At 37.0% G+C, this 13,282-nt stretch overlaps 2 protein-coding genes across 2 annotated transcripts; both read left to right on the top strand.

The window, feature by feature from the left end:
- The first annotated feature begins 1,240 nt into the window (after window positions 1–1,240).
- Window positions 1,241–3,210, top strand: LOC124833392 (uncharacterized). Its single transcript, XM_047307868.2, has one exon. It carries the CDS (start codon window positions 1,294–1,296, stop codon window positions 3,064–3,066), a length of 1,773 nt encoding a protein of 590 aa, XP_047163824.2. The 5' UTR covers window positions 1,241–1,293; the 3' UTR covers window positions 3,067–3,210.
- A 3,230-nt stretch (window positions 3,211–6,440) lies between these two features.
- On the top strand, window positions 6,441–8,883 carry LOC124833391 (exocyst complex component EXO70B1-like). Its single transcript, XM_047307867.2, has one exon. The coding sequence runs from the start codon at window positions 6,546–6,548 to the stop codon at window positions 8,592–8,594; it is 2,049 nt and encodes a 682-aa protein (XP_047163823.2). The 5' UTR covers window positions 6,441–6,545; the 3' UTR covers window positions 8,595–8,883.
- The last annotated feature ends 4,399 nt before the right edge of the window (window positions 8,884–13,282 follow it).

Below are 13,282 nucleotides of genomic sequence, written 5' to 3' on the forward strand. Positions count from 1 at the left end.
AAAAAAAAAACCCGAAAACATCAACAATTTTAAACAACAAACAATCTTCCTACCCAGAACTACGTGATCCTTGATTCTCCATCAAAAGTGGAGATACGTAGGAGCAAGGCTAGCCCTTGTAGGTTCACTTCCCCAAAAATCCAAATTTATCCATAATCATTTTCCAAACAAAATTTTCTAAACAATTTTCAAACAAATTTTCAAGCAGTTTTCTAAAAGAACTACGTAACCCTGATTTCTCATTTTGAATGAGAATACGTAGGAGCAAGGTCAATCCTTGTCGGGCCCAAAAAACTAAAAAATATATTTTGTTTCTTTAGAGTTTTATTTTAGGGGATAGTTAAACATTTAGAAAACCACATCATATTCGTGCATTTAGTTAAAGGTACTGCCTTAGGGCAGGCGTTGTGGGGTGCTAACACCTTCCCCACGCGTAACCGACTCCCGAACCCAATCTTTGGTTTTCGTGGACCGTGCTTTATCGTTTTATGGTTTTTCCGTAGTTTTCCAAAATAAACTATGGTGGCGACTCCAAAATCTTTTTTTTTCTAAAACCCCGATTTCTTTTTGGATCGTCGTCCCGTCGCGATTCCGGTTGCGACACATGTATTCCTATTTTCCTGCTTTGTGCAGTTTTGTGTAGTTTGAATTTTTGTTGTATTTAAAGAATTCATCAATTCAATAAAAGTAGTAGCTTTTACTCAAAAAAAACCTGCAACATAAAGTGTATTTTTCAGTCTTATATTTCTTATTGTTATTGTTAAGAAGCTATATATAATTAAAAATCATGTTTCAATGATTATCTCGAGTGAACAATGGTAGCTCCAAATCATGCCAACACTACTAGAGTACATTTTAAGCTTAAAACTATATAATTATTTTACTTCTCTCTTTTAGATTTGCACAGCTTAAAGCTTAGATTTACATTTAAGTTATATTCTTCGGTTTTAATTTATATGTTTTAGATTTGCACAGCCTAAATTCTTTGACACGTTTGAACGCAATAATAAAATGAACTCTTCTGGCAGGTGAGTATTGATATATCGATTTAAGTGGATTTATGTTTGATGCATTTTCAGGATTTTATTGTTTTTTTCTGATCGCATGAGGGGATTATTACAACTAGCATTGATTGCAAAAGAAAAATCCAGTTTTAAGTCAACACGTAGAAGATTGATGGAGCTTTCTCATTTACTTCCTTTGAAATTTCCACACAAAAAATAAAATAAAGGGATTAAACCCCCATCCAAAAAAAAATAAAGCAAACCTTGCTTGAGAAACAACAGAGTGCTCATGCTCATCAAAATTTGGAGTTGGCTACATCAGCCAAAGGTATGGAGATTTGTGTGTTTTGCTTCATCTATCGTTGGCCTTATCTGTTACGCTTTGAGCTCATCTTTCAATCATTTACATGGAAATTGGACCTGGTGGAAGTTACTTCTTTACATTATTTTCAGTTTTTTAATTTCCCTTTCTACCTTGTTTGCAAAGACATGGGAATACTCCAACTCTCGCTGTTTGGAAGCTCACACAGCATTTTTAATTTTGCTTATCACTTCTGTATACTCTTTTTTCCTTGATAGATATCTGAAACAGAAAGGAGATGGCTATAGTCTGCTTTCTTGTGTTGCCTTTGCTATCATGTCTCTAGGCTTGTCTAGGCTGAGTCAGTTAGGATTTGAGGTTGATCTCCTGTATTTTTTCTGTGGACTTCTGACCGTACAACTCATGAAAATAAAACCGTGGTTAGTCACTGTTGGAGGAGCTTTCAGTTATTCCCTCATCATTCTTCGTTCCAATTTGGATCCTCAACCAAGAAGTGGGTATCATGGAATTCAATACCAAGATCATGTAGTGATTGAAATTGGTTCTCATTCACAACCACAAAGAACCATTAATAGTGTTACTAAAGTGGATTCAACCCAAACAATTATGGCCAGTTCACAACCACACCCTGTCATTGATAAGGTATGGCCTTCAAGAGGAACAAGGCATAGTGCTTCTCAAGTAGTTTCACCTCAAGAGGGTGGTGCCGGTGGTGCCCCTCCAGAAAACATTTATGGTACCAAAGAATGCTTTATAGGTTGTATAGAGGCTCTTCAGAAGGAGAATAGGAGCGTTATCAGAGCAATTTCCATGCATGTAGACAAATACGTTAAAGCTAGTGTTCATAGTGAGGAGAAGATTTCAGTGCCAGAATTGCATGGCGACGACAACATGGTGGTGGATTCATTGTCGTCAGGAATGATCGCCAAGCTTCGTCAAAGTATACAGAAGATGGTGTCAGATGGATTTGAGGAGGAATGCTTGAACGTGTACAGTAATTGGCGGAGGGAGTTTCTCAAAGAGAGTCTCCGGGTATTAGGGTTGCAGAATCAAGAGCTCAACGGGGAGGACATTAACAAGTCGGAGAAGGATGAGAGGCTGATAACAGCTATGAACATAGCTACGAGGATACTCTTTCCCAATGAAAAAGGATTCTTCAATCGTGTCTTTAGCGGCTCCATTCGCAATGGGGAGTTTCATTTCAGGGAACTTTGCACGGAATTGGCTACTGGTCTGCTGAACTCTGCCCTTGCCTTGGCAACATGGAGTCTTTTCATGCGCAACACATTGCAGGAGTTGATACATGAGTTTGAATCATTTACAATACTAAGAAATATTGTAGTGGTCCTGATAAGACAGAGATTGTGCATTTATGAGGCTTTGGAAGATGTATCACTCATTCCGGGTGGCGGGATTCATCCCCTTACCCTTGAAGGGATGTGCTTTATTTATTTGGTTTACAGAAATAGGGAAATTAGGAAACTTAGGCGAGATTTAAAGGAGGGAAAGATTCCAGCATCTGTGTACATAGACAAAGTGAGAATTCGTTTAAAGTGTAGTTTGGACCATAAGTCCAAAAATGGTAATAAGTTTCATGTGATGAACTACAATGAATCTCCACACCAAAGTTTCCTTGGCACATTTGAGGAATTTGTTGGGGAGCATGTTTATAAATACATTAAGTATGGAAAGTCTGAGGCACATGATCGACTCAGCAAATTGTTTCTTTTAATGGAGTAGATGAATTTGTTGCTGGAAGGGAGGGAACGGTTAAGGAGTTTAGCTTTAGAGAACAATAATTTTATTATCTCAGTTCCAAAGGATTTGTGCTCTGTATATACCACTGAATGTTTGAACACAATTACAAATGTGTTTCCTTTTTTAGTTTGTTTCCATTTTTTAGATTGGCTTGGTTCAAATTGAAGTTTGGATACATTTTCATAATTGTATGCCTGAAGAGAGGGAAAAAATTCCTAAGTTTGGGAAGATTTAGTATACAGGCTTAACATATCTATGGATACTTCCCGGATTTATGCCAACTGTCAGCTTCTTTTTTAAATACTTACCTACATTATTACTAGTTTTTGGTATATAATCATGAAAGTTAGGAAGAGTTTTAGAAGTTTGACATTCATAAATGTCTATGGTTTATCAAATTCAAGGTCTTGAAACACATGCTGCACATATACTAAGTCCTTTAGGAAGCATTCATCTCACTTTGGGAAACCATGTTACTACTGTGGAGACAAAAAAAAAATGAAGTGCCACAATATTACACGAGTAATCCGATCCCCTTTAAAAACCAATAACAATTTAAAATTTTTATTTTGAAAAAAGAAAAAAAAATGGCATCTCTATCCATAATTGAGAAAATCACAGTTAGCATGTTTGATCATGTATCTGTCAGAATAGTTTTGCATGATAATTGGACAATAACCAAGATGACAAGTGAATTGGTTTCTTGTGCTTTAAAATTATTTTACTTCTCTCTTAATAAATAATAACACAACAATAAAAGTGTAGGGAAAAAGAGATTTGCACAGGTAATTTTTATACTGGTCCGGATTTTACCAATCCTACATCGAGTTGCTTATCTAAAAATAAGATAATCCACTAATCACAAAACCAATACAAACTACAATCACACAGATACAATTTGTAAGGGTTTAGAATACACCTCTCTTAAAGCCACAAGAGATGAAACACACCTTCCTCGAACACACCAAGGGATGAACACTTCCCCCGAATGCTTCATGAAGGATGACCACCTCCTTTGAATCTTCACAAAGGATGATTGCTTTCTCAGAACACCTCCTTAGACACACCAAGGATGAACCGACTATTTCCTCTGTCACCGTAGTAGCACTTCACCAACTCCACATACAAGAGTTTCTCAAGCCTTAACAAGAATACTAAAATCTCAAGTGTTTACAACAATTATGAGCTCAAAAGAATGCGACTTGAGTAAGTAATGAGAGTCTATTTACAGACTCAAGCCAAGACACTTCCATTCACTAAAAGACAAACTTAACGGCTAGTTTGTCCAACGGCTATAAATGGCTAGTTTGTCCAACGACTATAAACGGTTAGTTAACTAAAATCTAAAATATGCAATAAGGTGTAGGAGTGCTCACAAAATTAAACTGAGCAAATTAAACACTAATTTTCTATCTCAAACATATGATTAAAATGTAAAATAGAGAGCAGTAGTTAAAACGGAGAAATATCTCACCAGAAATAGTGGTACAAAATAATAGTAGAATAAGCAAGTTCAATGTAAGTGAGAAAACAAAAATAAAACAATATATGTCATAAGTAAGCAAAAAAGAAGAAGAAAAATTCATGGGTAGCACGTTTGTGGGAAAATTGTTTGTAGTAAGAATGTTGGTGTGAGAGAAAATCTAGATGGAGAGTAAGTGAGAAAATCGTGAAAGGAGTAAGAATGATGAAAAACTTGATCGAAAGCAAAAGATTATAACCTAGTATATATTCATGATAAAATTGTAAATTTAATAAGGTAATAGATACTCATGGATAAAATTATACTCGTCTCAATCTATCGATACCTATAAGCATGAAGATATTTGACATCCTACTTATTTATATATATATATATTAGCCTATCCTTAAATTTTCTACTTTAAAATATAAAAATAACAAAACTTATTTTTTTAATAGTGTTAACAACATTAGGAAAAAGTATAAGTGTGTTATGTATAAAAAAATAATAAAGAAAAGTTTTTATATGGTCAAAAAGAGAGATGTTCTATCGAACTGATTCGCAAAGTTTTCGAGTAAATCTATTTTATAAAATAATAATTGTAATAAAAAATATGAAAAAAATTATTTTATTTCAATATGTACGCATTGTTGTTTATTTGTCAAATTACGTTTCTAAATTTAAAATTATTTTTACTAATATATCTTAAGTTTTAAAAATACATATTTTATTTTTAATTTTTTTGTTTAAAATTATTTTTGTTAATATATCTTAAGTTTTAAAAGATACATATTTTATTTTTAATTTTTATTTAAAATTATTGTTATCAATATATCTTAAGTTTTAAAAAATAAGTATTTTATTTTAATTTTTGAAGTTGGCTAAATTGGGAACGAACCAAAACAAATTAAATTCTTGTCGTTTTGATCCGGTCGAAAGAAAGAAATTGAAAATAATTGTTCATTAGAATGATATTATTTTTAATAAAGTATTTTTGCATTAAAGAAGACGTAATAATCTACATCTATAATTTGTTAAATAAATATATAAGAAATAATTTTTGAAAAAAATAATATAATTTTGCTTTTACTTGAGTGTGATTCTTGAGGTATGTTATCCGTGTTTGAATAATTAATATTGACTGATTTTCGTGTAAAAGAAAAGTGGAAACTGGAATCATTTTTAATTATTTTTCATAATTCGTTGGACCTTAAGCTGTTAAGCTATCACAATTATTATGCCATTTTAGTGATTTTAGTTTTAATTATTCTAAGTAAATATACACTAGTAACTAGTACACAAAAGACATATTATAGTAGATAAAATAGATTTTTTGTAATAGATATTTTGGTTCGGATAGTTATAGAAAAATTGATGTAACTGAAAAATGTGCAGTCTACGATAGTATGAAAACGTTCTGAACTATTATGCAGAATCAGTTCTGAATGAAATATGTAAGTATCAAATTCATTTTTTACTATTAGAAAGTTGTACTTGTAAAGGGATTTTCGCTGTTAATATATCAGTAACCCTTAACGATATCAGTGATCAGTCTCAGGTAGGGACAAGATTTGAACAATGAAGAATTTGTCTTCTCATCCGTTGAAAGTGATAACTGAACTCCAAGTAGACATTGAAAGTGGTTCAAATTTACAAGGAATCAGTTATAACACTTGTAGTCACAGCAGCCATAGAAGGATTGACAAGAAAATACTAATGCAGTATACTATCATTCTCACTTGCTATTTATCCAGCATGCGTCAACCAAACCAAACGTCAAACATTATTTTTTTTCAAAATTGGACACGAGTGAAGTAGATGCACTGTCGATGTGGGACACGGCTTGCTTTATGGTTGACCAAGACTTGGTAAAAGCACATTCCCTTTGCTTGATGATATTTCAATCAAAATGTGAAATCCCAATTCAAAACTGGTGGTTCTCAGTTTCTTTCTTTCCACCTACGAAAACCTTGGATGGTCCAGGAAGAACACGGTGCTCATGCTTATCAGAATTCAGGGATGGCTGCAACAGCCAAAGGTACGGAAACTCGCATGTTTTTTTTCATGTATTGTTGGACTTCTCTGTTACGCTCTCAGCTCCTCTTTCAGTCAACTATTCGGAAAGTGGAAATGGTGGAAAATATTACTCTATCTTGTTTTTACTCTTTCCATCATCTTCTTTCTATCTAAGTCCACCAGCACAAGGGATCGCCCTACCTCTTCCTCGTTGAAAGCTAATTCAGCTTTTTTGGTTTTGATCATGACTTCTGTGTACTCCTATTTCGTTGATACAAAAGTGAAAGGAAAACCGGATGTGTATAGCGTAGTTTCGAATGCTGCATTTGCTATTATGTCTTTGGGTTTATCAACTTTTAGTCCCTTTGGATTCGAGGTTGATCTCCTGTATTTTTTCTGTGGAGTTCTAATAGTGCAGCTCATGAAAATTAAACTATGGTTGATCATTGTTGGAGGGTGTTTCAGTTATTCCCTCAACATTATTCATTCCACTTTAGATACTCAACGCTCATATGATCTTCTAGGCATTACCATTGATCCACAATCACAATCACAAGTAAGCACTGGTAGTGTTTCTCCACCTGATTCACCCCGTGTTCATGTTCCTGTTCCTCCCCAAGCTGATCCTATCCCCCTTGGTTCACCATTACAACGAGGCAATAGTCGTAGAGTTCTTGCCAGAAGGGACTTTATGAGTTATATAGAAGAGCTTGAAAAGGAGAATGAAAAGGTTATCAACACAATTTTGAAGCTTGTGGGTGGATACCTTAAGGCTAATGTTGTGAATGAAGATCAGATTGCAGTGCCGGAAATACAAGCTGACGACAACTTGGTGAAAGACATGTTACCGTCTGACCTCATCGACAAACTTCGTTACACCGGGAAGCTGATGTTTCAGAATGAGTGCCGCAGTTTGTACAGCAGTTGTAGGAGGTTGTTTCTAAAGGAGTGTTTATCAAAACTCGGGCTGGAAATTGAAGAGCTCAATGTGGAGGACTTTGACAAGATGGAGAAGATAGGGAGTTTGATAAAAGCTTTGAACATAACCGTGAGAATACTGTTTCCCAATGAAAGGATTCTCTGTGCTCACGTATTCCCCGAGTCTTACAATGCAGATATCTCATTTGCTGAGGTTTGCACTGAATTGAGTATCAGTCTGTTAAGATTTGTGAATACACTGGCAACTGAGAATCATCAATGGTCTTACCATCTGGTCCATGTCATTCCCAACGTGTTCAAGACTTTGATTGATCTGATTCCAATGTTCGATTCACTGTTTTATGGTCAGTTGTTTAGTGAATCACTCAGAAATGGTGCAATTCTTGTCGGGAAGAGATTGGGTGTTTTTGTTGAGTTGGAGAGTCTCATTCACCGTGAAGTGGCTAAGGAGACTGATCCCAATGGTGGGATTCATCCAACAACCCACAGAGTGATGGATTATCTGAGAGAAGTTTTCACAGATGATGAGACTTTCCCAATTAGAAGAGGAATATCTTCATTATCAGATCAGGTAGCTAGAATAATTAAAGTTTTAGACACAAATTTGGAAGCCAAGTCCAAAAGCTACACAAACCCAGCATTAGGCCATGTTTTTATGATAAATAATTTGATGTTTTTACAATTTGGGGAATATTATATATATGGAGAGATTTTAGGCCAAGGTTGGTACAAGTCAAAGATCGACGAGCACATTGAACTCTATCAAAGAAGCTCGTGGGAAAAGATATTAGAGCTTTTGAAAGTAAGCAGTAGAGAACTGCATGCAGAGTCTATGAAAAAGAAGCTGAAATTGTTCAACCAGCAGTTCAATGAGATATGCAAAGCTCAGTCTGAGTGGTTAATATTTGATGATGAGCTGAGGGAAGTTGTCGTAAAATCCGTAGAGAACACATTGTTGCCTACATATGGGACCTTTATTGGAATGATTCATGATGTTGTTGGTAAAGATGCTTATAAGTTCATTAGGTATGGAATTCAGAACATTCAAGATCGCTTGAGTCATTTGTTTTCTGTAAAAATAGCTGAGGGCTGACGAAAAGGAAAGGAAGTTTAGTGAGGATTTAGAACACAAACATTTTGTAAACTTGGGTCACTCATTCATCTTAGTTTTTAGGACCACGACATGTTACATTTTTTTTAACAACTTTTTGACAATAGACTACGTGTCATTGTTTTATTGGTCCGTATATTTGAAACAGACCAATCACAAACTACCACGTAGATGGTTGTAAAAAAGTTGTTAAAAAAACGGTTTTTTACTTTTTATTGTTAATTTGTGAGGAATGATAATAAATATAATTTTTTTACATTATTCTTTCTTATTTTTTATTCTTTTTTTAAATTATAAAAATTTACTCTTTTATGACCATTTTATTTTTATTATATGTGTCAAATAAATATAAGTCATGTTCCCATTACTCTTAATTTGTGTCACTCATTCATCTTTTTTATTGTCAATTTGTGTCATTGCTATTATGTCCATACTCGGTATTTTCACTGTAATGGTGTAATTTAACATAATAGTGCAAGTTTTAGAAAAATCGCATATGAAAAAGTCATGTGAAGAGGAAGCGATTTCACGGCTTTGTTACCAAAATAAGCAAAAATACATCATATATTACGAGAATAGGCAAATTCAATTCAAAATAAGAAAAAGGGGAAGTCGTGGGGGGCCAAAACGACTTCAAATGAAGAAGTCGTGCCCCCCTGCACGACTTCACACTGTGCATTTGACCAGTGGTGAAGTTGTGCACCCCAAAAACGACTTCTGGGTCCTGTAATCGATTACAATATACTGGTAATCGATTATAGAGTGTTAAAATCGTGACCCCCCTACACGACTTCATTGCAGTAGGCAAAAATGCTACTGGTAATCGATTACGACACTTGTGTAATCGATTACCAGTGTTTTAAGTGTGCAAGAACCACTCTGGTAAGCGATTACAAGCTTCTTGTAATCGATTACAAGTGTGTTTTGGTAATCGAACGGTGTCGCGAGTTGAACCCGTACGTCAAAACTCGGGCCGAACGGGTGATAACAGTTGAAAAACTGTTATTTTTAGACTTAAATTTGACCTTAAAGACAACCTTTATGACTTATAAACTAGCTTGGAATCATGTTTTTGTTGAAGTTTGGAAATAAGAGAGTTGGACAAGTTTTATGCTTGATTTTCTTGTTTTTGCAGGTTTTAAGATGAATTGAGTGAAAGAAGTGAAGGAGCTAGGAGTTGGATTCAGAAAAGGAAGAAAAAGTGCATAAAAGGGAGAAGTCGCAAGTACCGCTCAATGTCATTTACCGCTGAGCGGCACTTTGAAGATCCGCAGACACCGCTAAGGGGCAAAACTGCAGCTGAGGGGCAAAATAGAAGTCACGCACTTACCGTTGAGTGGTATTTAGCGCTGAGTGACATTCTTATGGGCTTGGGCTTACTTTTCTATAATTTTTAGAATACTATATAAGGTTTTAGTTAACCTAGGTCAAGCATCTTTGGCTGGAACGAAGCAGAAACACATTCTTTCACCCCTTGGAGGAGGATTTTGGATGCTACAACTCCTTTCTCACCTTTCTAGGGTTTTATCTTTCCTCCTTCATTGTATTTCATCTAGTTTCACCATGAATATGGTGAACTAAACTTTTATTGTTGTTGGGAAATCAATGTAATCGTTAGAAGCTCTCATGTATTGAATTTGTTCTTCAAGATCTTTTAAAGATACATGCTTTCTTTCATTAATTGTTAGGGTTTTTCCTCTTTGCTCTAAGCATGCATTGTTTAACTCATTCGATGGCATGATTATTGATTTTGTCGATATGGACACATACGGGAAAATCTAGATCTGGGGAATCTCTCCTAATAGTAGTATAAACCTAAACATAGGAGTATGATGGTTGGTTGCCTTTAAGCTTCTGTTCTTTATAATGCATGAGTAATTGCTAGGGAGACAAGACATTGTAAACTAGTGATTATGATTAGGCTTTCTTCGCCGAGACATCGGGTTTAAGGTAATTTAGAAAGTGGCATTAACAATTAATGAAGAAAGATGAATTCTAGAATACATGAGAGTGGATAGGATGAAATTGATAAACCCCAACAAAATAATCATTCATATATTTCATACCACATGTTTTGTTTCTTCTTGCCCATTGATCAATTCATGCATTCATATTTACTTTTTAGTATTTTGCATTTAAACCTACAATATTTTGGTCACAAGTCTTAGATAATCAACCAATCACATAACTGTTTAGGTCGTGAGTCCTTTGGGAGAACGATACTTGGTCTTACTAGTTTTATTACTTGATACGATTCGGTTACACTTGCCGAGGGTTTAAACAACGGGTCCAACCGAGAATGGAGGGTCAGTGCGCCGATAAGTCACCCAGGAGAGTGTAGCGGCATCGAATAACGTCGAAAACAGAGGGCGAACCATCCGCATTTTACCTTACGCTGTATATGTAAAACGTAGGGATGAGGGCAAGTGTTTCGGGTGTGGAGGGCCTTTCGGATCTGGGCATCAATGCCCAGAAAGGAGTCTGAGGATGTTGATCTTGGTAGAGGATGAAGAGGAGAACGAGGCCGTTACATAGTCGGAGATGACCCAGTTGCAGATGGAGCTCTCGACATGTTTCGCAGGGGGCCTAACGCAAGCCAAGATGATGAAGATGCAGGGAGAGATTGGGGGAAGAAAGGTGATAGTACTGATTGACAGTGGAGCGAGCCACAACTTCATTAATAGGGACCTGGTGAAGGAACTGGGGCTCATCACGACCGACACTAAGCCTTACCTGGTTAGCTTGGGAGATGGGTGGAAAAAATAGACCCGGGGGTGCTGCAAAGGGGTGCGGATTCGCATAGGGGACGTGGAGGTTACAACGAGAGTACACTTGTTTGAATTAGGAGGTGTGGATGTGATCATGGGGGTTGAATGGTTGGCTACCCTTGGAAAGGTGACGTTGGATTGGAGCCACCTGACGATGACTTTCAACCAGGATGGTAAGGAGGTGACAATCAAGGGGGATCTGAAATTGGCCAGAAGCTTGGCAACTCTGGAGGCATTATTGAAAATAAAGGAGGCGGAGGCTTGGATGCTAGTCTGGGAATTGGGGGAGATTCAGAAATGTGGAGACAGAGCACATGAGGATGGAATAAACGAGGATCAAAGAAAGGAAATGGAAGAGATGTTGAATAAGTATGCAGGGGTGTTTCAGGAACCTACTGGGTTGCCTCCCGAAAGACTTATGGCACATCAAATACCTTTGAAGGAGGGAGTAGATCCGATAAATGTAAGGCCTTATAGATACCCGCATGTGCTGAAGAATGAAATAGAGAATGAAATAGAGAAGCAGGTAGCAGATATGTTACAAACAAGGGTGATACGGCCAAGCACCAGCCCATACTCCAGCCCTGTTATATTGGTGAAAAAGAAGGATGACTCTTGGAGATTTTGTGTTGATTACAGAGCCTTGAATCTTGCTACAATTCCAAACAAGTTTCCAATCCCAGTCATAGAGGAACTGTTGGATGAGTTAATGGGAGCGAAGTACTTCTCCAAGTTTGACCTTAAAGCTAGATATCATCAGATACGTATGGGGGAGAAGGACATACAAAAGACCGCTTTCTGAACACATTTGGGGCACTATGAATTCATGGTAATGCCATTTGGCTTGACCAATGCCCCAGCAACCTTTCAAAGCGCGATGAATGATCTGCTACGACCTTACATAAGGCGGTTTGTGCTAGTTTTCTTTGACGATATTCTAGTATACAGCCAGACGTGGGCGGATCATATGCAACACATTGAGATGGTGTTGAGTAGATTGTAGGAGAATAGGTGGGTCGCTAACCAGAAAAAAAGCGAATTTGGGTGTGTTCAAATAGGATATCTAGGCCACTTGATATCGGAAAAGGGGGTAGAGATGGATCTGGGAAAAGTAAAGGCCGTAGTGGATTGGGGACGACCAAGGAGTGTGAAAGTGTTGAGGGGATTTCTTGGGTTGAGGGGTCTTACCAACGCTTCGTCAAAGATTATGGAAAAATTGTTAGACCGCTAACCGAGTTGCTAACGAAGGGGGAGTATAGATGGAATGAAAAGGCGGAAGAAGCTATGGATCGATTGAAGAAAGCTGTGACTTCAGCTCCCGTATTGGTGCTACCAGATTTTGAAAAGCAATTCCACATAGAATGTGATGCTTCGGGAGGGGGCGTCGGGGCTGTGTTAACGCAAGACAGGAGGCCTATCGCATACTTCAGTAAAGCCCTATCCGAGGGGTCGTTAAGCAAATCGATCTACGAAAAAGAGCTAATGGCTTTGGTTATGGCCATCCAACATCGGCGCCCTTACTTGCTAGGCGAGCGGTTTATAGTTTACACAGACCAAAAGAGTCGGAGGTACTTGTTGGAACAACGAATTACAACCCAAAATCAACAGAATTGGCTTGCCAAATTGCTTGGATATGACTTCGAAATAGTTTACAAGGCCGGGAACACAAATAGAGTGGCGGATGCCTTATCCAGGAGAATAGAGGAGCCGGGGGAAGGAAATTGAGGGTAGTGTCTAGACCCTATTGGTAGCAGTGTGAAAAGGTGATAAAGGAGGTAGAAGAGGATGTGCACTTAAGGAAGATAATGGAGGAGATTAAGGAGAACCCAAATTCACACCCACCCTTCATTATGGAAAATTAAAGGCTGCATTACAAGGGAAGATTGGTGTTATCGGTTCAAT

The sequence above is a fragment of the Vigna umbellata genome, chromosome 1, assembly GCF_029865625.1.
Source record: "Vigna umbellata cultivar VRB3 chromosome 1, Vumbellata_1.0, whole genome shotgun sequence".
In the NCBI taxonomy this organism is placed as follows: Eukaryota; Viridiplantae; Streptophyta; class Magnoliopsida; order Fabales; family Fabaceae; genus Vigna; species Vigna umbellata.